The sequence below is a fragment of the Phocoena phocoena genome, chromosome 10 (genome assembly GCF_963924675.1).
Source record: "Phocoena phocoena chromosome 10, mPhoPho1.1, whole genome shotgun sequence".
Lineage (NCBI taxonomy): Eukaryota > Metazoa > Chordata > Mammalia > Artiodactyla > Phocoenidae > Phocoena > Phocoena phocoena.
Window position 1 is genome coordinate 25276454 of NC_089228.1, and position 26727 is coordinate 25303180.

The 26727-nt window shown below is 40.1% G+C and overlaps 1 protein-coding gene across 2 annotated transcripts in view; it reads left to right on the forward strand.

Moving 5' to 3' along the window:
- ADAMTS9 (ADAM metallopeptidase with thrombospondin type 1 motif 9) overlaps positions 1 to 26727 on the forward strand; it is a 169754-nt gene that overhangs the window by 15766 nt on the left and 127261 nt on the right. Inside the window, exons 4-11 of one of the 2 annotated variants that reach the window (XM_065886320.1) lie at positions 11528 to 11817; positions 14053 to 14136; positions 14237 to 14352; positions 15346 to 15386; positions 15508 to 15613; positions 20386 to 20532; positions 22021 to 22162; positions 24134 to 24238. In XM_065886320.1, coding sequence (XP_065742392.1) covers positions 11528 to 11817; positions 14053 to 14136; positions 14237 to 14352; positions 15346 to 15386; positions 15508 to 15613; positions 20386 to 20532; positions 22021 to 22162; positions 24134 to 24238 — 1031 coding nt within the window. The remainder of the gene's footprint in view (positions 1 to 11527; positions 11818 to 14052; positions 14137 to 14236; positions 14353 to 15345; positions 15387 to 15507; positions 15614 to 20385; positions 20533 to 22020; positions 22163 to 24133; positions 24239 to 26727) is intronic. The other variant, XM_065886321.1, reaches the window with a different exon arrangement.

A 26727-nucleotide genomic window follows, 5' to 3' on the forward strand; every position in this document is an offset into this window, starting at 1 on the left:
GTCTGGTGGATTTCATGCTGGATGACACTGCAGGAAAGCATAGTAGAGAGTGAAGTTTAGTGTTTGTCCAAGACACAGGTACAGAGAAAGGGACTAGGAAAGACTTACTTAGGTCTGGTTATTCAAAGCCATTGTCTGTGCCAACAGAAAGGGATAGTGTTGTTTTTATTTCTGGTTGATATCTGGAAACACAACTTTCAATTTCAAGCCCGTGTAGTTAATGATAGGAACGGGTTCCTCTTGGCTTATGGATGAGAATAGTTACAAAGGAAGCCGTCAGTTCCTAAGAATGCAGCTATGTCCTATTGCACATGTATGCACACAGGAGAGAAAACCAAAGGACAGTGAGACAGAGACACACATAGAAGTTAGTAGTGCAAGACCCAGCCCTGGATGGACCACATTCTTGGGGGAATAAGAGTGGGAGACATGACTCTGTTATTCCCCAGTGTTCCTGTGCTGTGCTTTGTGGGCAGTATAATGGTTTTCCAAAGGTAACTTTGGTTATGTGTTAGTTTTTTTCCTTTTAAGCCTTTTTTCCTAATCCTCACATTTGATGCTATTCCACTGTAACAAGTCAAATTAGGGTATAGAAATAGTTTTCAGAAACTGTTACCTATTTTAGCAGGTCCAAAATAAACACTGCAGTGAGTACTGGAGACACATATATGAAACCTTCCTTGATATTTTTTAACATCAGCCATACCTCACTTCTTTTCTGTTGGTCTTTCTCCATTGCAGTTATTCTGTCTCCTTCTACCTGCCCACCCTGCGTACCATTTGGTTATTTCTTTGATACCCTCTCTAAGTGGCCGAGAGGAGACTGTTGGGTTTTGCCATTTTTGAATCGTGGGACTTCATTTTTTGGCATTTTTCACTCGTAAAATATAAGAACTCATCATTTTTCAATACTGGAAGGAACTTTAGAGAACTTCTAGTTCCTGCCTCTGTGGATAAGAGGATCAAGGGTCAGAATTCTGAAGGAATTTGTAATCTTAGAGCTGAAACGAATGGAAAAGTGAGCCGTGAACACAGACCTCTTCGTTCCCGGTCCTGTGTTCTTTCCGGGCTGTAAGTCAAGGAAAAGCTGTCCATGGATGGTGCCTGGAAGGGGTATGTTTAAAAGGGCAATTCACATGAGGTTTTGGGAGTGCTACTGGGTTTATTTTAAGTGTAAGGATAGTTAAGAATAAACTAGCGAGACGTTATAAACTAGTTAAGAAGTTATATCAAGACTTTAGAGAAAGATATTAGGCTTTTAATTCGCTTAAGGGAGTAAGTTGTCAGAGCCAGAGCTGAATGTATAGCAGCTAAATATCTGAGCTGGGCCAGGGTGCTGCAAGATGTCGGCCTGTGGTCGGGAGGGTCCCTGGTGGGTTCAGCCTGTGGCCAGAGTACAGTGTGTCCCTGCAACCACTCACGATCATGGTGGCCAGAACAGGGACATCAGGATGAAGAAGGGTTTCTACTGCAGGCCTGCTGTGTGAACTCGTCCTCAGTTGCCTGTAAACTGGGAGACTTGTGTATCAAAGGAATGTGGGAGATATATACTCCCTAAGAATTGGTTAGAAGCCTTTTTAAAGGGCTCCAGTCCAAGTGCTCTTTAATCTCTGATACGGGAGTGGTACCTAGACCCGCCACAGGCATCCCAGGGCCACCCAAGAGCTGCAGTGAAAGGGCAGATAGCCGGAGCCCCTTGATTCCAGCATAAAAAGGCTGTTCATCTTTAGTAATGATTTGCCACAGCCGATACCCCTAGAGCGCTGACTCTGCACCAGGCCCTATTTCAGCACTTTCCGTGTATTAAGTCACTTAGCCCTTCCCACCACCCTATTAAGGAAGAACCATTATTATGTCCATTTCACAGATGAGGAAACTGAGGCACAGAGGGCTTCATTGACCTGGCCAAGGTCCCACAGATTGAATGCACAGATGCTGGGATTTGAACACAGATCTCCCTGACTCTGAAGCTCTTATCAGCACATCATACTGCCTCCTGAATGCACCGCCCTGTACCACAGCCAGTAGCCCCATGTGGCTCCTGAGCCCTAGAAATGGGGCTGGTGCTGCATGTTGAAAGGATAATATTTTGCATGTATTAGGGTAAATAGAATATATCCTTAAAATTAGTTTCATCTGTTTCTTTGGACTTTTTAAAATTTGGCTACTAGAAATTCTTGCTTCCATGTGGGGCTCACATTCTATTCCTCGTGGAGAGTGCTGGTCTGGAAGATCCCAAGCCACGTCACAAAGGGGCCTGTGAAGCAGCCATCAAAAGCAGGCTGCAGACAGTGCGGGGTGATTGTGGGCAGCTGGGATCCCGCTGGGCAGAAGGAGCCCATCTCCCCTTACTGCCAAGAGCTGGAATGAGTCAAAACCAACATTTCCTGAGGGGTATTTTGCAGGCTATTAATAGCAAAACCAAACAATTTCACAGTAAAATACAGGCCCGGGTATGTTCAGCATTTTATACTGTTTCAAATAGATGTGCTTTAAATAATTTCTCAAGTTATTTCAAGGGTGCCTCAGTTTCCTCATTTATGAAATGGAGATAATAGTCCCTGTCCATTATTCTAATAGTCGCTGTGAAGAATCATCAGGTTAATCCATGTAAAGTTCTTCGAAGAGTGCCTGGCACAGAGGAAAGCGTAGAACAAACGTTAGCCAGTATTATCGTAACAGTATCATCGTCACAGCAGTTACGGCATGCAGTTGAAGGAGCTGCAGGATGTTGAATCAGGGAGCGTGCGGCAGGGCCTTTGGGGCAAGTGTCCCAGCTTGCACACCTGAGTCAGCAAATTTACCTCCGCAGGTAGGTGGAGGCACCCACCCATTGGAAGGTGGTGTGATGACCCTCAAACACGCCTCCCACTACCCGCCACCTGTCACCCATCACAGCCCCTTGAACTACAAGAAGCTTCTCAATTGTTTTCTCCCAGTGGCATCTCCTTCCGTCCCTGAAAGGAAAAGCCATCAACACACTCCTCTTCATCTTGTTCTATTTCCAGGGACTTTTCAATCCCCTCATAAATTGGCCAAGATCCCATAAGTTTCCCAATTCCATGGAGGAACAAAATGTAGACTGGTTTCTTTCCTGCAAGACTTCTCAGGGTTCTTAAAATGCTAACGTGTGTGCAGAAAGTCCCAGATGTGAATGCTGTGTAAAGCATTTTGCAAACCCACTTGATTTGTTTTTGGAAATATCTTCTGGGACAAACATTCTGTAAACCACTCCTGGGGAAACACTGTCTGTAAAGGTCCTGCCCAGCCAAAAAGGAAATCTCTCCCGCCACTGCCCTTTGCACCCATGTCCCAACGGTGTTGTCCGTGGAGCACTGTTAGATGCTGGGCATGCCACTTCCCCCTCCCCCGCAAAAGCTAACAGTTCGTCCAGAGAAATGGGTTTGGGGACGTGACTCTCCTGAGTATCTAGGGATTCACTGTTGTTTTACAGACTATCAAATGGAGGACCGCTAAAAAAAATTAAACCTTGGTGATTTTCATTCATATGCTTTAGACCTTTATATACACAGAAGAATTCCTTCCCTTAGTTCCTTCCCCACCCGGTTTCTGGAAACACATTGTTCTTTACTAGAAATTCATTGGTTTTATGGCTATTTTCATTTTTATGTTTTATCTCTTCCCACCCACCCCCATATTGTGCTTGTTTACCCATCTTCCTCTGATCCCAGTAGACTGTGATTCTCATCCCATGGGGTCCCCGTTTGAAGGCTTCATTGAGTAACTCTTTGAGGGCAGATCTTAGATGGGACTAGAACAGAGAGCCAGGAGCTGCCATCAGCTTACATGTTTTGTTTCCTGTATGTTATTGGCCTTTGGAGCCAGTTGAAAAGCAGAAGTATTTGTGGCATTTCTTTCCATCTAATTACATCTCTGACTAGGTCTTCCCACGTCAATCTGCATGTGCCTCTTAGCCTAGATTGGAAGTTCCGAGGGAACAGGGGCTGGTCTTTATGACTTTCCTTCCTTCCTCCCCTCCCTCTCTCCTTTTCTTTAGAAGATTCTTTCAAAAATAGAATGGTTTTGTTTGAGACACCCTGACGTCAACATTCTAATTCATAAGGAGGGGCTGTTTTGCATACTACTGGTAAAGCAATAACAACTAAAAATCCTTATCGCATTAAATATTTAATGGATCTTTCCTGTGCACCGTCCTCTGTGCCACAGGCATTTTACGTGTTATCTCTTTTAACCCTCACAGTTACCCTTTAAAGTATGTGCTGTTAGTATCCTCATTTTACAGATGAGAAAACTGAGCCTTTAAGATAGGAAATTGCCCAAGAAAGGGCAGCTACAGCAGCGCTAGGGCAGGAACGTGAACCAGGGCTGGTCTGGCTCCAGAATCCGAGTGTGAAACCACTACCAACTCCCTGTCCACTTCCTTCTGGCTGTCAAGTCCTGGAGGAGCAGAAAGGGGACTTGCTAAAATCCTTGCTCGCCAGTCTTCCCTTTGGTCCTGTGCTGTGGTTCCCCTGCCCACTTAGACCGTGAGGTCACAAGGTGGCTCAGTGCCTTAAGGAAAATTCAGTTAAATTTTGATAAACCTTATAAACATAGAGAGCAATGATTAACTTCCCAACTGTTAAAGTTAACATGCGGATCTCCTTAGCGCAACCCCGGTGGGTAGGAAACACTCAATGAGTAACTGCAGAATAACCAGGCCCGGATGTTATTTTCTAAAATAATTCCAGTTATTTAGTAATGTTGTATGCATTTTGTTGCATGGTAATGTGAAATGAAGCTCATTTAAAACATTCTTATCAGTAAATAAGCAAAAGTTGTTTAAGTTTCTAGCTGTCAGGTTTTTTAATATTGATACCATCTTAAATTTTCATGATACTTTCTTTTTAAAGATCGGTCCCAAGTTTTGCTTCTGTTTTGTTGTTGCTGTTGTTTATTTCAACTTAGCCAAGTGCCTTGCACAAAATAGATGCAAAAAATAATATTTTAAAATTCAGTTTATAATTTACAAGGAATTTTCTACACACTTTCTTATTTAATTCTCAAAATAGGCTTAAGGTGGAAACACCTATTTATATACCCATTTAAGAGGTCCGGAAACTGAGGCCAAGAGACGTAATTGGCCATTTACTAATAGAAGTAAAAAGGTCATTTAAGGGTGTAAAACAGCTTGTCTTTAAAATGATTTTAAGCCAGAAAATTGTTTTTCAGAAGAATAGTCTCTCTCCCTTAAATGGTTCCTTTTAGTTCTAACTCACTACATGACTTTATAACTGGTAAAAAATAGAAAAAAAAAATTTATTGGTTGCTTCCTGTGTGCTGCATACTTTATATACATGATCTCTAGTTGTTTCTCAAAACAACTCCTTGGAAGAGGTACTGTTCTTACTCAGCTTTATAAGTGGAAGAAATGAGGGTGAGAAAATGTCTGTTATTTGCCCAAGGTCAAATAGACCTTGAAGCTTGCTTTCTTCAGAGCACAAGATCTTAGAACAGTGGCTGTTAGTAGTAGTGTAAGCATCACCGTTCCCCTTCGTAGTTCTCAAGGCCGAAGCAATTGTAAAAGTCAACATTAAGTCGTGTTCTTGGAATAAAGCATTATGACTATAGTGCCTTTGACTTGGCATTAGAAAGCACACAACTGCAAGTTAGAGCTTTTTAACGTGCCGAAATTTGTTTACATGCACATGTGAGGGTTCCAATGGCAAAATATTTTACTTTTCTCTGAATACAAATGTGCATTTGATTCTTGGAGATATCACATGCTACTTTTTTTAATTGTCTGGGTTTTCTTAGAGCAGTGTTAACGTTCATAGAAAAATTGAGAGGAAGGTACAGAGATTTCCCATATATCCCCTGCTCCCGCACATGCAGAGCCTCCCCACCATCAACATCCCTCATCAGGGGATACATTTATTACAGATGATGAGCCTACATAGATGCATCTCTGTCGCTTAGAGTCCATAGTTTACATTACAATTCCCTCTAGGTGTTGTACATTCTGTGGATATGAACGCATACATGATGACAAGTATCCATCATTATGCTATCATACACAGTATTTTCACTGCCCTAAAAATCCTCTGAGTGCTCTACCTATACATTCCTCTGTTGCCCCAACCCTTGGCAACCACTGACCTTTTACTCTCTCCATAGTTTTGCCTTTTCCAGAATGTCATATAATTGGAATCATACAGTATGTAGCCTTTTCAGATTGACTTCTTTCATTTAGTAATATGCATTTAAGATTCCTCCAAGTCTTTTCATGGCTTAATAGCTCATTTCTTTTTAGCGCTGAATAATATTCCACTGTCCGGATATACCACAGTTTATTTACCCACTCACCTACTGAAGGACATACTCGTTGCTTCCAAGTTTTAGCAATTATGAATAAAGCTGCCATAAACACCCCATGTACAGTTTTTTGAGTAGATATAAATTTTTATCTCCTTTGGGTGAATACCAAGGAGCACGATTGCTGGATCGTGTTTTAAGAGTATGTTTAGTTTTGTAAGAAACATCCAAACTGTCTTCCAAAGTGACTTGTACCATTTTGCATTCCCACCAGCAATGAATGAGAGTTCTTTTTGCTCCAAATCCTCATCAGCATTCGTTGTTGTTAGCATTCTGGATTTTGGTATATCGTGGCTGTTTTATCTGTATTTTCTTGATATATGACATGGTGCAAATTTTCATACGCTTATGTACCATCTGTATATCTTCTTTGGTTCAGCATGCTACTTTAAGATTTGAACTAGGCCAGGTTGCTCATAAGCTATTTAGTTTAGTGAACATGATTAATTTTTGAGGAATCCTTCAAGAAAAACCATGAAAAAATGATTTCCTTTCTAAATGTCGTATTTGAACTTCAAGAAGAGGCATGAAAGTGGTACAGCCACTATGGAAAGCAATCCGGCAGTTGCTCAAAATGTTAAACATAGCCTTACCATACAACCCAGCAATACCTAAGAGCAGTGTAAACATGGCCACACCAAAACTTGTACATGCATGTTTGTAGCAACATTATTCAGCTGAGTTCTTGAACCCAAATGTCCATCAATTGATGAATGAATAAACAAAATGTGGTATATTTCTAGAGTAAAATATTACATGGCAATAAAAAGTAATAGAGTCCTGACACATGCTACAACATGGATGGACCTAGAAAACATTATGCTAACTGAAAGAAGCCACACACAAAAAGCAACATATTGTATGACTCCATTTGTATGAAATGAGAATCCATAGATATAAAACATAGGTTTGTGATTGCCAGAGGCTCACCTACTGAGAGATGGGGGGTAAAGGGGGAATGGGGAGTGACGGCTGATGGGTACAGGGTCTCTTTTGGTGGCAATAAAAATATCCTAAAATTAGATAATAGAAATGATTACACAACTCTATAAATACACCAAAAACCACTGAATTGTATACTTCGAAAGTATGAGTTTTATGGTATATAAATTATATCTCAATAAAAAGTAATAACAAGCATAAAGCTGTCTGTGGGTGAAATGAAGAGCAAAAGTACATAGACCATTCATACTGTGCTTTCTATAAGGGTGAAATTTCATTATGTAGCTCATTTTGATAAAACTATTAGCAAAGTGACCTTGCAAATTTCAAATACTAGTCTCAGTTCCATTATGCTAAAAGGTCACTGAAGAGAAATGTGAATGACTTTCTTTTTATCCTAACAATGTGTGTCCCTTGGTAGAAATTGTTCTCTGATATTAACAATTTCTATTCAGAGGCCAGAGAGTTGAGTAGATATACCAGTCATAGTGTCTGTTTTTTCCATCGTCAGTAAAAATGTTCCTGCATTTGTAGTCACAGCGAATATTTGAATCTTTAAAGCTCTTACTCTTTGTAATGCCAAATTCAAAACTGCTTGCTAAAATGGTTAATGAGGTAGAATTTAGTTGGGCTAATTAGGTCAATAAATATTATTCTAACTCATTAGGGTAAAAGGTCAGATGGTTAAAAGACTGGGAAGTATGTATTAGAAGATGTTGCTTTTGATTCTGAAGAAGTAATTTTATTCCTGCATTTTTATACCATGTAAAGCATACTGAATTGTTTCTTTGACACACAGATTAGCTGTGAATGAAATGTCTTCCAGGTATATTAGAATTTACATGGGTTTTTCTCTGTTACCACTGTTCTCTGTCAGAAATCTCTTTCAGTGATTAATGCCTTAATTTCTTCAACTTTGCTACTTAAATAAGTGTACCTTTTTTCCAATTAGTGCCTTGATTTATCCTCAGGTTTTCCCATGCCCAAGTCCCCTCTGATGAGATGATTCCCCTGAATGGTCCAAAGAGTGACTTCTATATAATGTTTCCTCAGTATTTTTCTCACTGTGGTTATGCTTTTCTCTAAATTAACCTGATAAGTCAAAATATTTATGGAAGACAATAAGTAAAGATTATCTGCTTTTCACAAACTAAGTGACGTATTTTCTTTTTTTAACAGCTTTACTAAGATATAATTCACATGCCATACCATTCATCCATTTAAAGTGTCCAGTGGTTTTTTGGTGTATTCACAGCTATGTGCAACCATCATCACAGTCGATATTAGAACCTTTTTATAACTTGAAAAAGAAACCCTGAACCCATTAGCTATCAATGCCTCCCCCCATGTCCCCACTCCACCTCCAGTCCTAAGCAACTAATCTACGTCTGTCTTTATAGATTTGCCTATTCTGGACATTTTATACAACTGGAATCATATAATATGTGGTCTTTTTTGACTGGGTTACTTCACTTTATTGATAAAGTTTATCAAAATGTTTTATAGTGATAAAGGGTCATTTCACAGGAATACTTAGCAGTTATAAACAAATATGCATCTCATATCAGAGCACCAAAATACGTGAGGCAAAAACAGACAGAAATGAAGGGAGAGATAAAAAAATCAACAGTAATAGATGGAAACTTTCAATATGCTACTTTCAGTAGTGGATAGAAAGCTAAGCAGAAGATTAACCAATAAATAGAAAACTTGAACAACATTGTAAACCAACTATACCTAACAGATATCTCTAGAACACTCTATCTAACAACAGCAGAGCACAAATTCTTCTGAAGAACACATGGAACATTCTCCAGACTAAACCATATGCTAGGCCATAAAACAAATATCAGTAAATGTAAAAGCATAGAAGTAATGCAGAGTTATCTCCTCTGACTACAGTAAAATGAAATTGGAAATCAATAACAGAGAAATGGGAAACTCAAATATATTTGGAAAGTAAATAGCACACTCCTGAATAACCAAAGGAGAAGTTGGAAAATACTTTGAGATAAATGAAAATGAAGAGACAACATGTCAAAAGTTATGGGTTGCAGCTAAAGCATGGCTTAGAGGGAAATTTATAGCTATGTCTTAGATGCCTCTATTAAGAAAGAAGATCTCAAGTCAATAATGTAAGCTTCCACTTTAAGACACTTGAAAAAGAAGAGAAAACTAAGAATAAAGGTTAGAGCAGGAATAATGAAATGGAGAATAGAAAAACAACAACAGAGACTTTAAAACCTTTGAAACTTTACCGATTATAATAAATTATATTAAAATATTTACAAAAGACATGAAGGGTATTATTTCACAAAATAAGTAACACATTTTAATGTATTTTTAAAAATCCAATTTTCAGCGTGGCTTCCATACAGCTGTTGTAAAAAGCTAGTGTTTGTGAAAATATCCACCAGGCACTGTCTTTTTTCCAGTTCAGGCTCAGTTTAGAAACTGTCAACCAAACCATGAGCCCATTTCAGTCCTTAGCTCTTGAGCAGTTTTGCCTGATAGAAAGAGCACTGTTTAGGGTGTTGATCAAATCCATGCCTGATTCCAGATACCACCACATCCTGTATGTGACATTGGACGAGTTGCTCAATCTCTTTGAGACTTATTTTCCTCATCTGTAAAATAGAGGTAATTTTCTCAGCCTGAGAAGAATTATGAGATAACATATGTAAAAGAGCCTAGTTCAATATCTGGCATGGAGTAGGTGCTTGTCTAGTATCCATTCTGTAATCACTAGTGATTTAAAAATGGAATGACAGCCCAGATACCTATATGGCATGGGTATACATGTATGAATACTCTTGAAAGAGAGACTGGAAGAAAAATAGTCTAATGTTGAATCCTACTGCGTACCAGGCTTAGTTAGGGCTAGTCATGTTATCTATAGCTGCACCACATATAACTTGTTGCACAATTTGGACTGATTTCACTATTTTAACAACCACTAAAACACTCAACTTGACCAAAATACACATCCTGGCCTAAATTGATTGTTTTAGCAATAGGTTATAACGGTTAAACATTTGAGCCCTTCAAATATGAAACCCCTCAGAGTTTATAACTTTTTTGTTGTTATTACTGGTGTAATAAATTCTATTTCTTGTGTCTTAGGAAAGCATATTTCTTAGTTGTGCAATTCTGTTGCCTGTTTGGCCTACAAACCATTGTCATTAAAACTCTGAAACGCATTTATGATTTGATAGGCAAGATAACTGATTAAATTCTGTTTTTACTCAAGGCATATTTTAGCAGGAACTTTTATGCTCATTCTGTTTATTCTGGGGTTGATGGCTCTGAAATGGAATATTTTCACCAGCAACAGGAGCTTCAAACCAAGTTGGAGACTAGTGCTTGTCCGAACTTTAACATGAATATGCATCACCTAGAGATCTTTGTTAAAACGTGGATTCTGATGTATCAGGTCTAGGGTGGGGCTGGTGAGTCTATATTCTTAACAAGCTTCCGGGAGTTGCCAATGCTGCTGGTCCACGGACCACACTGTGAGCTGCAAGCTTGTGTAGAATACAAGAGGTACCTTGGCTAGAATCAGAAATGAGGAGACCTCATCTGGCATTATATATCACAGTCCCAACTACCTATTCATACTCCCTGAGTGGAATCTACTTCCTCAACTGAGCCCTGAAACAAATTAATTAAAAATTTGGAAGCACTGAACAGCAGTGATTCTGTTCTTACATTTCATGCATTACAGTGATTGAATACAGTAAGAGAATAATACCTTGTCATTCATTTTCTGTAGTTCCTTTGTACTGTCTATTAGCTTGCCCACCTCTTAGGCCGCTTTATACTGTATCTCATTGAATATGAAAAGTGGTGTACATGAAGCATTTCCATTTCCATTCTCTAGAGCTCTATAGCTGTGCTGTTGGCCCTTACTCCATGTATGGCAAAGAACAATGAATACAAACCACTTAAACCCCAGCCAGACTTTTGTTACTGAATGAAAAGAATAAGCAATTGTTTCCCCTAAACTCAGGCCTAATTTTCTAACACCTTAAGTGAGCATTTATGGAAGCTTCCAGAAAAGCTAATTTCAAGTCCTTAGTCATTTAGATGAGAGCGCAGATAGTTTCACCCGGAGATTCCACAGCGTGTAGAACTTGATTTTGTATGTAATTTGACGACAGAGGCATCATTTTAAGACGTGTCAAGTTAAATTCTTAATGTGAAATAGATGTGGCTCAAAATGTAATGCATGCCATCTGATTTGTTACAGAACACAAAAATAGTCACAGTAAGGACAAGAGGAAAACGAGGACGAGAAAATGGGGAGAGAGGAGCCGCCTGGCTGATGACGTGGCAGTATTAAAAAGCAGCTTAACCAAAAGGGCCCTTTCTGCCTATGGTAACAAGACGGACAGCACAAGGGAAAAGAGGACCCACAGGAGAACAAAACGTTTTTTATCCTATCCACGGTTTGTAGAAGTGATGGTGGTGGCAGACAACAGAATGGTTTTATACCACGGAGCAAACCTTCAACACTATATTTTAACTTTAATGTCAATTGTAAGTACATTCAAAAGAAGGTGATTTATGATGTCCCTAAATGTGCCATTGGGGAATGGGTTTCCACCCAGTGCTTTGGAGAACCATTCGGGGCTGGCATTTCAACGATTCAGGCAAGTGACTGAAGAGAATATAAGATTAGACAATGACAATAATGGGCATCAATAGTGAGTGTTTATCCTGTGTTAGACAATGTGCTTCTTACTTAAAAGGCATCATTTCTAATCCTCCTGGCAACTCTGCTAGGTACATTGTCATTCTCATTTTGTTGATAAGAAAACTGAGCCTCAAAGGAGTTGGGTTGCTTGCCCATGGTCATGTAAAGCCAGTATCATGTGATACTGGGACTGCATGTGACCTTCAGCTTGTCCACTTCCCAAAACCAGTGCCCTTTGACACGTGAATTTGCACAGCCAGGTGTGGGTCGCCAGTAAGACTTGTGGATGCTGGTTGTGAATCAGAAGCACTGGTGGAGCTTTGGAAAATGTCTCTATCCCCCTCCCCAGGATTCTAATTAAGTAGCTCTAGGGTGAGTCTTAGGAATCTCTCCCATTTTGAATTTTTCTACTCCCATTTTGAATTGAAAAAGTAATGAATTTGCATGATTGAAAAACAGATCAAGCAGATCCAAAGACTAGTGAGAAAGCTGAAGTGCCTTTCCCTACCCAGGCTCCCAGGCCCCTTCCCAGAGGCAGCCACTGTGACAAGTTTATTTGCCCGTCTTTCTAACCAGCACTGCCCAATAGAAATATAATGCAAGTCACACACGTAATTTTTTTAAAATATAGACACATGTAATTTAAAATTTTCTGTTAGCCGCACACAGACATAAAAGAAACAGGTAAAATTAATTTTAATCATGTATTTTGTTTTATATCTAAATGTTATCATTTACAAAATTATTAACGAGACTAACTTTTCTCCGTACTAAGTCTTTAAAACCCAGTATGTGTTTCACACTCAGAACACATCTCAGTTCGGACAAGCCCCATTTCAAGTGCTCAGTGGTCACGTGACAAGTGGCTGCCATGTTGGACAAGGCAACTCTGGACATTTCTTAAGCACATATGTATGGCTACACTTTTTTCTTTTTCAGAGATGGCACGGTGTTATATATTGCTGTTTTCTTGAAACACTGGAGATTGTTCCGTAATAGCCCATGTGCTCTGCCTTCATTTTAAGCCTCAGCAGAGCCTTCCTATTAATAGATTGAGTCTAGTTTATTTGAATGGGAATCTGCTTGTATTAAATTCCCCCAATGAATATGAAAAGCAGCCGTTTGGGATCACTGACTTAAAATTTCTCCTTCCTTCTCCGTGGCCTGTGGTTCTCTTTGTGTTTCCCTGCACTGCTGTGAACCACCCCCCACTGTGTTCCCCAACCCTTACCCCACCTGCCTCCCCTCCCCACTCTCCCTCACCCCCCTTCCTCAAGCTCAGTCCCATGTGCCCCAGCCCTCTCCTGTCCTGGAAGAGGGAAAGGAAAACCTAGTCAGGCCTTGCATAGACTCAACTCCATTTCTAACCCATATATTCAGACCTGTTGAGGATTTTCCCGACAAGCATGGCCTCAGTGTCAAATGGACCTTGGCTGAGAATTTTGGCTCTGCTACGCACTGCTGGCTGTTTAGTCTTGGACAAGTTGCTTAACTTCTCTGAGCCTCAGTTTCCTCATCTGTTGAGCAAAGATTATAGTCACACCTAGCCCAGAATGTTGCTGTGCAGTTTTCAGCAAGGATCTAGTTCACAGTAAGCATTCAATGGATGTTAGCTCTCGTAATTAACAATAATAATGAAAACAAACCAAAAAAAAACAAACAGGTTACCAGTTGTGGAGAACACAAATGGTTGGTACAACAGCAGTATTAGCAAGCATGTGGTCCATGTGAGATTCCATAAATGGCAATCCAGCTTCAGCTGGAATGAAAAAGCTTGATCAAAAGTTAATATCCAGTGTTTTGGCACAAAGAACTGCTAAGTTACATGGCAATGCAGTTTCCTTGGAAAACACCTTGAAATTTAAAGTTGTTTGCATTCATTACTGTCTAAAGCTGCCGTCTATGAATTTTACAAAGAGACTTTTAAGAAATGTTTGTTGACTGAATGAAAATTCACAGCTCCAAAATGCATATGTTGCATGAACCATAAAAAGAGGTGGAGCCCAGCATAAGAAGTGAATTGCTTATTGCTTACACGGAGTTCACAATTAACTTTGAAAAATTTATCTCGGTTGCAGGTAGCCTCTATCTATAAAGACCCAAGTATTGGAAATTTAATTAATATTGTAATTGTGAACTTAGTTGTGATTCATAATGAACAGGTAATAAAGTTTTTTTCTTCTTTCTTCTCTCTGTATCCGAAATGGCATATCTAATTGGTATTGGTGCAACGGACCAACCATAATTCTTTTCTGTATTTAGGAAGGACCTTCCATATCTTTTAATGCCCAGACAACATTAAAAAACTTTTGCCAGTGGCAGCATTCAAAGAACCATCCAGGTGGAATCCAGCATGATACAGCAGTTCTTGTAACGAGGTATATGGATGTCTATTCCTCCAGTCGTTTAGTTTCTGGTCACGTTGATGGGATGAGGTCATATATTCCTGGTAGCCAGCCCCTAGCCCAGGGTTTTTCAACCTCAGCACTATTGACATTTTGGATCAGATAATTCTATGCTGTGGGGACTGCCCTGTGCCCTGCAGGATGTTTAGCAGCATCCTTGGTCTCTGCCTACTACCTACCGGTAACTCTCCCCCCTCTTAACTGTAACAACCAAAAGTGTTGTCCAGACGTTGCCACATGCCGTCTGAGGGCGTGTGGTGGAGGAGGGCAGAAGAACCTCCGGTTGAGAACCAGTAACCCATCGCCGCCAAGTAGGCAATAAATGTGTTAGGCAGGTCTGAAAGTAAACACCTGTATAGAGCGGGCAGCTGCCATTCCCATTGAGCTCGTTACCATGCAGGATATAAGTCCAATGGTGCCAGCTTTTGTGATTCTGTAAGAAACCAGAAATAAGGATACTTTTTTTGGAAAATGTGAAATCTCCCAATTTTTAAATGGTAGCTTCTAGCTCAAAAATATTTAAAATGCTGTGCAGGGCAGCAAAGAGGTCTGCTGGCCTGGTGTGTCTCCCATCAGTCACCTTTGATATGGTCACAAACACTTGCTCTTAGATCAACTTAAATGAAAGGCATTTAGAGCCTTCTCAGAATGTTCTTCAGAAACTAGAATCACTTGCTTCAAGGTATGAGGAAAAATTCTGGACGGAAAGGTTTTCACTTGCCCTTGGCTACCCCTGTGGCAGAAGGAGACCTCTCAATGTAGCTTTTAATCTGTAAACCAGTGATTCCTAAACTTTTTTGAGTTACAAATCCCTGACTCTGTTAGTCTGCTTTTTGTAAAACCAATACCCTCCCCCCCGACCCCACTAAAGTGGTGATGTTGTGAATACCTGGAAGATTCTAAAGTGTTTGCTTGTATTGACATTTACTCTTTGGTGTCAAGACCCTAAGTCTGCTTTGCTTTCAGACAGGATATCTGCAGAGCTCATGACAAATGTGATACCTTAGGTGAGTCCACTGTGCGTATCCTCTCTGGCTACAACAGTTTATGACATGTTTTTCTTCCAAGCCACAAATGCTTTTTAAAGTAAATCCTTGTGGGTTTTTTTTTTTTTTTCCCTTCTAATAGGTCTGGCTGAACTGGGAACCATTTGTGATCCCTACAGAAGCTGCTCTATCAGTGAAGATAGTGGATTGAGTACAGCTTTTACAATAGCCCATGAACTGGGCCATGTGTACGTTTCTTCTCCATATTTTCATTTAATTTGTAGTGACCTAAAACTTCCGTTCCTTCACATCAGTGAGCATTCACTTGACTTTAGAGGGTGTAAGACGCTTCTTGAATCGTAGTTGAGCTTGCAGGGTTGAAAAGCTTGGAATGTAGCTGGCAGAGATTCCTTTGACTTTGGGAAGCTAAATAAACGCAGTGCACCCTCTTCAGCCATAGCTCATGCATCTCTTTGGTTTAACTGTACAAGTTTTCTAGGCGAGGTCTGATATGCTCCTTTCCTACTGCAAAGTGGAAAAAAGGGGGCCTTTCTACCCCTTCCACTGAAGCAGAGGGTATATCAGCCCAGAGAACTTACCTGACACAGCATCTTTGTTTAGTAGGATCCTCCAACATTGCTGTGGCCCACACGATTTTCCCAAACCCAGATCATTCCTGATTTTAGTTATATCTAGGGTTGTCCTTTAGATATTAGCCTCTGGAACAGAGCTATCCCTCTTTTAGGGGAAAAAAATGAACAAAGATACAGAGAAGAAACTATTTCCTAATTATGTTCACTAAGTGTCTGGTCGTTATGAAATTGGCTTTTCCTTTTTGTTCTTTAGAGCCAGAGCCTGGTTAGAACATGGGGCAAAAGAGTATAAATTCAAAATTATTCTGGTTTTTGATCTGCCTTCTTTTCTTTCTAGAATGATTAAATTACTCATACTATATCCTTTTGAAATAATTTTCTCAAAAGATATCCTTAGTATAGTACAGCTGTGTATCAATCTGCATGTCAGATGTTAACTTTATTTAGAGATAACATCATCTATTAAGCAAGCTTTTTCATGCACCAAATGTTTTTTTAAGGCACTTTATGTGAAGTGTAGTATAATAGGCGTAAAGCAAGATGCATATATAGAGGTATCTCTAATCCAACTCCACATATAATGCATATGTTTTCCAGCATATTTTAAGAGCACACCCCTTTTTTTTTCTCCAAAGGAAATATCGTCAGATGCCCAATATTTAGAGAATAAAAGAGGCATGACTTTCAGTTAAGCCCTTGTGGCAGATCAGAGTCCTGCTTAGTCAGCTGCCTCTCTGTCCTTTGATTTCTGAAACATCTTCATGAAACTCAAGGATTTCTTGGAACTAGGTTTGAAAACTATTCATTTCACCAGCATTTCCCAAAGTACAGGGCTCTAACACTGATTCCAAGAGAATGGTCCATGGGGGAAAAATAGAGTTTTGTAATCCAGTGATTTAAAAAAATTTTTCCTAGTCTAGCCATGCTTGGAATGCCAAGGCCAAATGGCATGAAGTAAAGGCTCTGACAAGTTCTATATTGAAGTGTTGATTTCGTTTAACTCAGTTTCCCCAAACTTATTTTAACAGAATCTTTGGGGGATTTTCATTTGTTTGTTCTACAAGAAATCTGGTAAATTATGTGAGACATATAAATAGGAGGTGTAGATTTCACAGTGAGGAATAGGGTGGCCCCCAGAGAATGGAATGGGCAAAGTTACAGAGATAGAAATGTATTCAAAGGGCAAGAGTTTGTGTGATTTTTTTTTTTTCTGGCTGCTTTGGGTCTTCGTTGCTGCGCGCGGGCTTTCTCTAGTTGCGGAGAGCGGGGGCTACTCTTTGTTGCGGTGCGCGGGCTTCTCACTGCAGTGGCTTCTCTTGCTGTGGAGCAGGGCTCTAGGTGCGCGGGCTTCAGCACTTGCAGCACGCGGGCTCAGTAATTGCAGCACGCGGGTTGTAGAGCGCAGGCTCAGAAGTTATGGTGCACAGGCTTAGTTGCTCCGCAGCATTTGGGATCTTCCCGGACCAGGGATCGAGCCTGTGTCCCCTGCATTGGCAGGCAGATTTTTAACCTCTGCACCACCAGGGAAGTCCCTGTGTGATTAACAGATTAACATTTCCCCCCAAAATATGGCTAACAAGAATATACTGTTTAAAGAAATATAATTAATTTCCTGTTAATTCCTTTCCCCAAGAGAGTTTATAAACCCCTTTTAGATAGCCAGTTTATAAAATTGACATTTTAAGGAAAGTAGGAATTTTGAGTAGCAAAACCAAAATATTTTAAGCTATAGAGAAGTCTCAATTCACAGTTAACAAACATCTCCCCCTGCAAAAACCACGTTGTTGACCTTGTTCTAGGAGCTTTCATTTACATTATTTCCCTTAATCTTTATAATCTCCACAAGGTAGATACCATTGTGTCCCTGTGTTTGACTTAGAGATATTAAACTACCCAAAGCATAGTAGCTCATGCTGGCGTAGGAGCATATGATGTTGGAGCACCAGTTCTAAGGCAGAGTCAGCAGGCAGCCAGATACCCAAGTTCTGGATGGAATTGTTCTAACATTCCCTTTGACTTGAGGAAAATATATGCTGTTTCCCTTCCTATAAGATGGAAACAATACATATACCCCTCATCTCAAAAGTGTCAGGAAGCAAGAAATGGAATAATTGGTGAATGATGTGAGTTGTGGCTTAAACAGAAAGTATACTGCTAGCCTGTTAATGAATTATTTTCCTTTTGGCACCTTGTCTCTTTGAGATAGCTTTGTTCATATTTTAAGAAAAGTAAAAATCCTTTTTAAAAAAAATTTGCTACCGTACTCTGTAGCAGATTTTCTAATGAACTTTTTCAAAATTAAATGTTAAGTTGTTACAGTCATGACTTTCTGATAATAGAAAACCCAAGAGCTGTTGGGAGGAAAAAGCAACTGACCAACTGACCTTGTATCTGTTGAGTGTCATTGTATGTTCACAAATAGCTCCTGGCTTCTCTTACCAGCTTCATAGACACCCAGAATCTAAGAATCTGGAAGAATTCGAGAGGTAATTGAGTCTCTACTGAATACAGAAATCCTTACACAGTGTTTCTGACAAATCTTCCGCAACTTGCCTCATAGGAGAGAATGTAGTTTGTATGTATTCCCAAACAGGAGGTTTTAGAATCAGTCTGAAGTAGACTCCAATCCCAGCTCCCTTAGTAACCATGTGACGTTGGTCAAATATTGATAGTTAAACCTCTCTACAACTCAGTTCCCTTTTCTGTAAAATGTGGATAGTAATAGCACACTATTCATTGGGTCAAATAAAATTAATAAATAAAATAATTTTAAATTCAATGAAATCAAGTAAAATTAAATAAAATTAAATGAAACACAGCATCGAATGCATTTAACACACCAGCTGGAGCATTGTGAATGCTAAAAAAGTCTTGGTAATTATTTTTTAGTAAGTGCTCAATGAATAGTTGTTATACCACCCCTGCTATAAGCAAACGTGCCTAACATTTGAATGAAAAAAAAAAGTTTCTGTTTACACGGTGAAATAAACTGTATTTTATCAAGTCATGGTGGCGTGGGGAATAAACACTAGCTCCTTTGCACCAGAGAGAAACAAACAAGGAAGATTTGAAAACTTTGCTTGTATTAGGTTTGTTGATGGAGGTATTACACTGACTCTGCAGCTGGGATTTGGAAACCTGGGCAGTCATTCCTTTAAGAAAATAGCCTCTTAAGCGTTTATTACCATTAAGCTCAACCAAGACAGTTGGAGTTTTCCCGTCTTACATTTCCCATCTGGCAATTATAGAGGGGGCCAAATTTTTAAAAGAAAAAGGAAATCAGACATGAGAAATTACTGGTATGGACTTCACAGACTTTTATTCCAGCTTTTATTTTTATATGAAGCAAGTCTACATACTTCTTTCTGACTCCCTTGTTTTTGTAACTCAAGGTGAACTAGTGGAGGGAATTCCTCCCTAAATGCCAAATTAATCACATACATCAATTTTGTGATTCGGAATAGTCATCCAGAGGACAGCCCCTGTGAGCTTGTTACCCAATGGATAATTATCTTACTGAGAAAGGCATGTGGGTCATAGAACTAATGTTTCTGGATTGAGAAATGCTTCCTGTCATTTTTTTCCCCACTTCCTCTCTCTAAGCCAAGAATGGCAAATATGTGTTAATGCCGCTGCCGAGTTCCCTCCCAGACCCAAGAGGATGTTGGCACTCCATCACAGCCTTTTCTCGGGCAGAACCTGGATTAGTTTAAGAATACTTTTGTGCCCGGATTTTCAGGAAGCTGGTACCAATCAATTGTAATTGGCATGGAGCATGAAACTATTTGCCATCTCTGGGTTAAGCCAACTGGATTGGCGTGCCTCTCGCTTCCATGCTTGCAGTTTTTCTTAATGGGTTTTATTGTGCACGAACTTTGCATGTCTCTATGACGGTATACTTGCAGGGTTTTAGCATCTGTCAGCCTGACCCAAAGAAGAAGAGATGCCAAGACCCACCCTGAGCCTCTCATTAGGAAGCTTTTGACTTCAACTTTTGACAGTTGACTGACTCTTTATGTGCACAGTGTTATCATAACCTGCCAAGTTCTTGACTCTATAAACTGGCCTTCAACAGCTTATTAGGAACTCCAACTACTGTATTCTAGCACCAACTACAGCACATGCAGAGCCTCTGCAATTCCAAGAAGTACAGCTAAACCAAGTAGTGGCCCAATTCACTTTTTTTTTTTTTTTTTTTTTTTACATTAAAGGCACTTTGTATTCCGTTGGGTCAGAAGTATGTTTTATTCTACTCCCTACCTTTAATCCTCTAGTAGGTTTTGTTCTGCTCACCAGGACTCAGGTTCTTATCCATAATGCAGTAGTCAGTTGAATTTTTTCTCTAAGATGCGTTCTCAATGCAATTATAACAGCTCTATCCCTTAGTGTTTATTGACTTTTTTATATCATTGTCTCCTTGGCCTTAGGTTCAACATGCCTCATGATGACAACAATAAGTGCAAAGAAGAAGCAGTTAAGAGTCCCCAGCATGTCATGGCCCCAACACTGAACTTCTACACCAACCCCTGGATGTGGTCAAAGTGTAGCCGAAAATACATCACTGAATTTTTAGAGTAAGAGTCGAACTTTCTTTGAGCACAGCCTTAATGCTAGTATCTGGCCTCCATGCAGTGAACTAATTGTGGGAAAGAAAATGTAGAGTCAAGCATTCCTTTTGAGTTGTTATTTTTGTTGACATTCCTGGGAGGAGGGAAAAGAAAAATACTCTCTGACATCTGTGTAGTTCATGTCCTCACCAGAATTTAGAAGATTACAGACTGAGCTCAAGGAAAAGGTTGGGATCTTAAAGAGAATACGTAAATGTTGCTTCATTGTTGGTAAAGCTGTGAAATCTCTGCAGGTCTTGGGGAAGGAACCATGAATATGATGACATGTTGAAGGAAGACCACAAATATTTATGTGCTTCTAACTTAGTAATTCGGTGTTGGAAAGGGGTGGGGAAGTGAGACGCCCCCAAAGAACGTTACATGGGTGGATGAAGATTGCACAGACCTCCATATTGTCGAATTGAGAACATTCTCTCTCTCTCTCTTTCTCTATCTCCTTGACTCTTTCTCCTTCTCTCTTTTCTTGTTTTTTTTTTTTTTTTCAAGCTTCCCACCAGGCTGCTCAAGGATCCAGTTACATTATACAATATCCTTGTGTAACAGATTTATTGCTCTTCTCTCCCAGATGTACAAAAGGTCAAGTGATTGTCCCAAGGTCACTGGGTGTATGTTTCCCCAGCCACAGGGAAGAGGGGGTTTTGTTAATCAGAACTCACCGGGTGTGAATTTTCCAGAAGAGGTGTTTGCAGAAACATGGAAGAACTGGCAGGTTGCTGGGGGTTTTTTGCGTGTGTGTGTGTGTGTGTGTGTGTGTGTGTGTGTGAGTGTATGTGTGGTTTTTTTTCACCAGATGATCTAAAGTGTTTCTTATTGTAACACTAAGCAAATCAGCAAATATTTACTAAACACTTGTTGTTATGGACAGGGCCCCATGCTTGGGTGAAAAAGGCACTATTTTTACCCCTAAGGCACTTTACTCTATTGGAGAAGACGTCAAAAAATAAATAGGTGGGCTTCCCTGGTGGCGCAGTGGTTGAGAGTCCGCCTGCCGATGCAGGGGACACGGGTTCGTGCCCCGGTCTGGGAAGATCCCATATGTCGCGGAGCGGCTGGGCCCATGAGCCATGGCCGGTGACCCTGCGCGTCCGGAGCCTGTGCTCCGCAATGGGAGAGACCACAGCAATAAGAGACTCGCGTGCCGCTAAATAAATAAATAGGTAATTGCCCCGAAAGGTGGTAAATTCTGCAACAGCTACATATTTCCTCCTGGTTACGTTGTATGCACAGCCTGTGGTTCCACAAACAAGTATGCACTGAAAATAGAACTTCAGCTTCTGGACTCAAGTTTGGATGAAATGAGTAAAACAGATAGAAAAAAAGGAACCATCTTTTGTACCATTAAAATGACAGAATGGCCTTCACTGTCATCTGGAGCCTTTGACAGTCATATCTTATCCACTGCCCTCACCATCTTTGTTTTTCTGCTTTCCACAGCACTGGTTACGGCGAGTGTCTGCTTAACGAACCTGAATCCAGACCCTATCCTTTGCCTCTCCAACTGCCAGGCCTCCTTTACAACGTGAATAAACAATGTGAATTGATTTTTGGACCAGGTTCTCAGGTGTGCCCGTATATGGTAAGTATCTGGGGGCCGTTTCTACCCTCATAAATGGATTCTGGACTTTTTTTGAATTCATAGTTTTCCGTTGGATTCTCACTCTTAACATAAACCACTCATTGAGTGGTCCATTGACTATTAACGATGATAGTAATAGTGATGATGGCGATAGACAGTAATAGTGCTCGGTGTTGCATGTGGGCTTTCCCTGAACTTTCTCATTTCACTCTCAGCCCAAAAGGGAGATGCCATTACCATTTTAATTTTATAAGTGGTAAGTGCGGCTCAGAGGGGACAAGGTTACAAAGCTCGTAATGACAGAGCTCAGCCCTTTTCCCTCCTTGTCTCCTTTTCTTCCCACTGCCTCGTCCAGATGACTTTTATTATAGGCGCTCTTCTAGATTCAGGAATTCATGAGACAGACCTGTTTCCCTGGTTTAGCTTGTCGAAGCTGTGGCCTATGACCACCTGGGGCTTGAAACTGTTTCTGGTGGTAGCTCAGCTGGCAAGTGTGTGATACTTTGATGTACGTGTCATGGACATTCGGACCAGTGATTTGATCCAGTGGTTATCAGGAGGCATATCAGCAGAACTGTGCTTCTCTGGGATTCCCCATTCTATTCTTTTGCGTATTTGTTTGTTTATTTTGCTGGAAGTGGTTCAGAGATAGCATGGTAAATTGGCAGGTACAGTGATTCCATGGAAGTAACAAAATTTTTCTGTAAAATGTATCTATGATTATATTCGTTTCTCTGTTACTCATGATAGCAAACATGCAGAGTAATGCACATGCCCGAGAATGGAAAGGTTAAGCAAACTATAGTATCTCCATTTACTGCAATATTATACAAAAATTGAAAAGTAACTCTACAAGGGAACATGCTCTAGCTATAGTTTTAAATTAAAATAACAGGATAAACAATTATTTTACAGAGTATGTTCTCAATGTAAAAGGGGGAAAAAGAGCTTCAGGAAAGACTGGATCATTTAAAGCTCTTTTTCTATTAAAAAATAGTAGCTTCTGAATTTTTCTACTATGAATATTGTTTATTTTCATCATCAGGGGAAAAATTATCTTTAAAAACTATGCCTGAAATAGAGCTAAATATGTCAACTTGGATAACTCAAAAAACATAGTGTGTAGAGGGGGAAAACAGGAAGTTGTAGGATGTATCCATATATTCTGAAATATCGAACAGCATTGTTTGTTTAAAGCTGAAATGCTGTATATTATTGATAGATATTTATACATTTGTAGTAAAAGCAGTGGGAATGATGAGATGGTGAGCGTCACTAGGACCGTAGTTACCTGTGGGAAGAAGGGGAAGGGATTGGGATTGAGAATGAGGGTGCATGGCATTCAGCTGAGCCTGTGAAGTCTTCTTTCTTTCTTTGGGTGGTGGACACACAGGTATCCATTATGTTATTGTTCATACTTTTTGTATACCTGAAATATTTCATGATATTTTGTCCCTTCTTTCCTCTGACAACCCCTGAAAGCCCTAGAAAAGAGTCATAATATGATCATGATAATATATGCTTAGTAGGAAAAAACGCCAGTTTTAGTATCAAGCCAAACGTCAACTCTAATCACAACGTAACTCAGAACCCACTCTCCAGTCGCAGCTCATTGCAAACCTAAACTCACATCACATATTTCCAGTGTGATACTTTACTCTTTGCCAGGCTCAGTTTCCTTATCTGTAATATGGGGAGATGTTACTAGGACCAGATGACATCTCGTATGTTTCTGTTGTACAGTAGTTCCCCTTTGACACCCCGGCAAGTCCTCCCGGGCATAGAAATGCGTCTCCTGGGCTGCTCTCTCTATCCGTTGGAATATTTTATCATTTATCATACCAAGAAAAAAATCCCTTTCTAACCTACGCTCTACATCATTGGCAAAATGTTAGCTGAAAGCAACCATTGCCTTGCTTGATACCGTCTAATCACGTCGTCACTGAATTGTCATTCAACTGAATTGTGCAGATGCAGTGTAGACGGCTCTGGTGCAATAACGTGGATGGAGCGCACAAAGGCTGCCGGACTCAGCACACGCCCTGGGCTGATGGGACCGAGTGTGAGCCTGGAAAGGCAAGTAACGCCCCGATCCGTCCTTCTGTCTTGGGGCAGACATGGGCAAGATTTGGGCTGTAGGCTCAGTCACCATTGTTTAGAACATAAGTTAATGTAGCATATTTCAGCATGCGTAATACTTTTTTGAGGCAGGAGGTTCAACTTTACTGTTGAAAGTTGTGCAGACTTACCTTATAGCATAATACTGACACGAGGGACATAGCTATCCTTATTGCCTCGATTTTAAGACATACTTTTTCTCATTTTAATGTTTTTTAAATCCCAATGTGCTTTTCAGTTTATGGGTACATTTAATGTGAGGTAACATTTCTTTTCTCTCTCTTTCTATCTCTCTTTCTTTCTCTTCCTCTTTCTTTTGGGGTGGCACTGGAAGGCCGTTATTAAGCTGGTGGAACATCTTAAAATTACGGAAATACGGGAAGACTTACTGTGCTCACTACTTGGGTACAAGGCTTTTCCCAGCCTGTATTGACCCCTTTGAGGCACTGTGATGCCACCTGAGATACATCCAAATCCACATCCTGAGTTGGTTATAATGACTCCTACTTATTGGTTAATAACCAAACAAAATCTGCTGCTTGTACAACCCAATGATAACAATGTCCCAGCAACTAGGAATATGATTATTGCAGCCTTTTGCACCTGGTGTCCATCTAAAAAAACCAAAAAGGTAGTATGTTAAGGCTTTGGTTACAAAAAGTTTTAGATATAAACCTGATTTTTTTAATCCATACAAAAAATGGTGTTCAGTCACTTACCTATGATGTAATCCCTGTACTATATCTGAGTCTCATGTTATCCTTACATAAGTTTTTTCCTTTCTTCTCTCATTGTCAACTTTACTCACTTTTAATATTTTGTTCTCATCTCATTTTCTGTTCTTCTACTTTGCCTTGCGGAATCAGTGGCCCCCAGAGTGTTTCCATGGAAACATGGGGTCCTCAGAGATGAGGAACTTAACCGTCCCTTCCCCAGTTTTATAGATAGGAAACAGAAAAGAGAAGTGACTTGCCCAAGGTCATTCAGCTCATTCAGGGCAGAGTCCTCACACACCCTACCCACTCCCTTCCCAGTTCTCTCCTTTGCTTTCTTTGTCTGAAGGAGCTGCAGGGTCCACAGGAGTGTCCATAACTCAAGCTCACTGAGCTCTTTAAGTTTCCATGGTCAAATAGGAGAACTAGTGGCTTATCCAGTCATTTCTCAGAGTGTTTTTTTTATTTTTTAAATTTTATTAGGGTGGTTTTATAAAATTATAACGAAGATGATTTTTCACTTGATTTAGCTTGGTTACTCCATCAGCTCTGGTCTCACTTCTCGATGGCTAGGACCTTAGCAATTGAGAATACAGCTTTCTCCAGGAGCTGCCTAAGAAAACAGCCTAAGGACATAGGCATAACAGTTTCTGCACCGCACCTTTCATTAGCTTAAGAAGAAATATATCTCCTTGGCCATAGTGAACCTTTCACATTTTGCAAAACATTTAACTCGAAGTTCTGATGGCCAGAGGATCACAGGTTTGAGTGGGGATATGGTTCTCGGGTTTCCATGGTAACCATCAAGCATTCACTCTTTCTTCATAAATGAAGATGTGGCCTCAGAGTCCTTCTAAACACAGTGACCCCTATAGCTGCTCTCAGTTGGTGGGAGATGACAATAGACATGGTATCTAGTTGACAACTTGGCTAGTTGGCTTGAGTTGGAGCCAGCCAACTATATATTTAAATGGAGTCTGTCTGAGCTCAAAAAAATCACTGGTATTATGTCATGGTTCTTAGTCAATCTGATGCACCTACCTACTATGTCTATTTCTGACACATGTTACTGCTGGAAAAAACATAACAAAGTAGAGCTTTCAATTGTATGATGAATTGTATTTAGTAAAATAGTCATGTACAGGCTACCACGCTCCATGTAGTACTATGGTATCCCAGTCAATCGTGGAGCACAGAACCTGGGAAGATGTCTGTTGTGTCTTCTTCTAGTCTTCTGTTTTTGTAACAGAAACAGAAAATAAGAGATTGCATGGTAATCTTATACCTGACAAATGGGGAAATAATTGGGGAGATCTTTCAGAAAACATTTCCCTTGTATGCTTTTGTTCGGCAAAAGCAAGAGACCTCAAGGCATTCCAAAAGGCAGATTGAGAACACCTTCAGAGAAGCAGCTATGTGGAGAACATGATAGGTACATTTTTAGTTTGTTTTAGAAAAGCGGCTAAGTCTAGCAACTTATATTAAAGATGTGGATGTTCATTTGTTTATTCCCCAGAAGAACATTTATGCACTTTACAAATAAGATGGTAAATATGTTGGCATAGACGTTCTTTGTGTTTTTCCATTTCGCTTTTGTTTTCATAGAATTGGCAGTAAAACCTTATCCTTTTCTCTAGTAAATTCTGTATCCGTTTGCTGCTGGGTTAATTTTTTCTTTTTTCTTTCTCTTCTCTCTGCCCTGCTCCCTCAGCAGTAATCTGTCTTGGGTTGCTG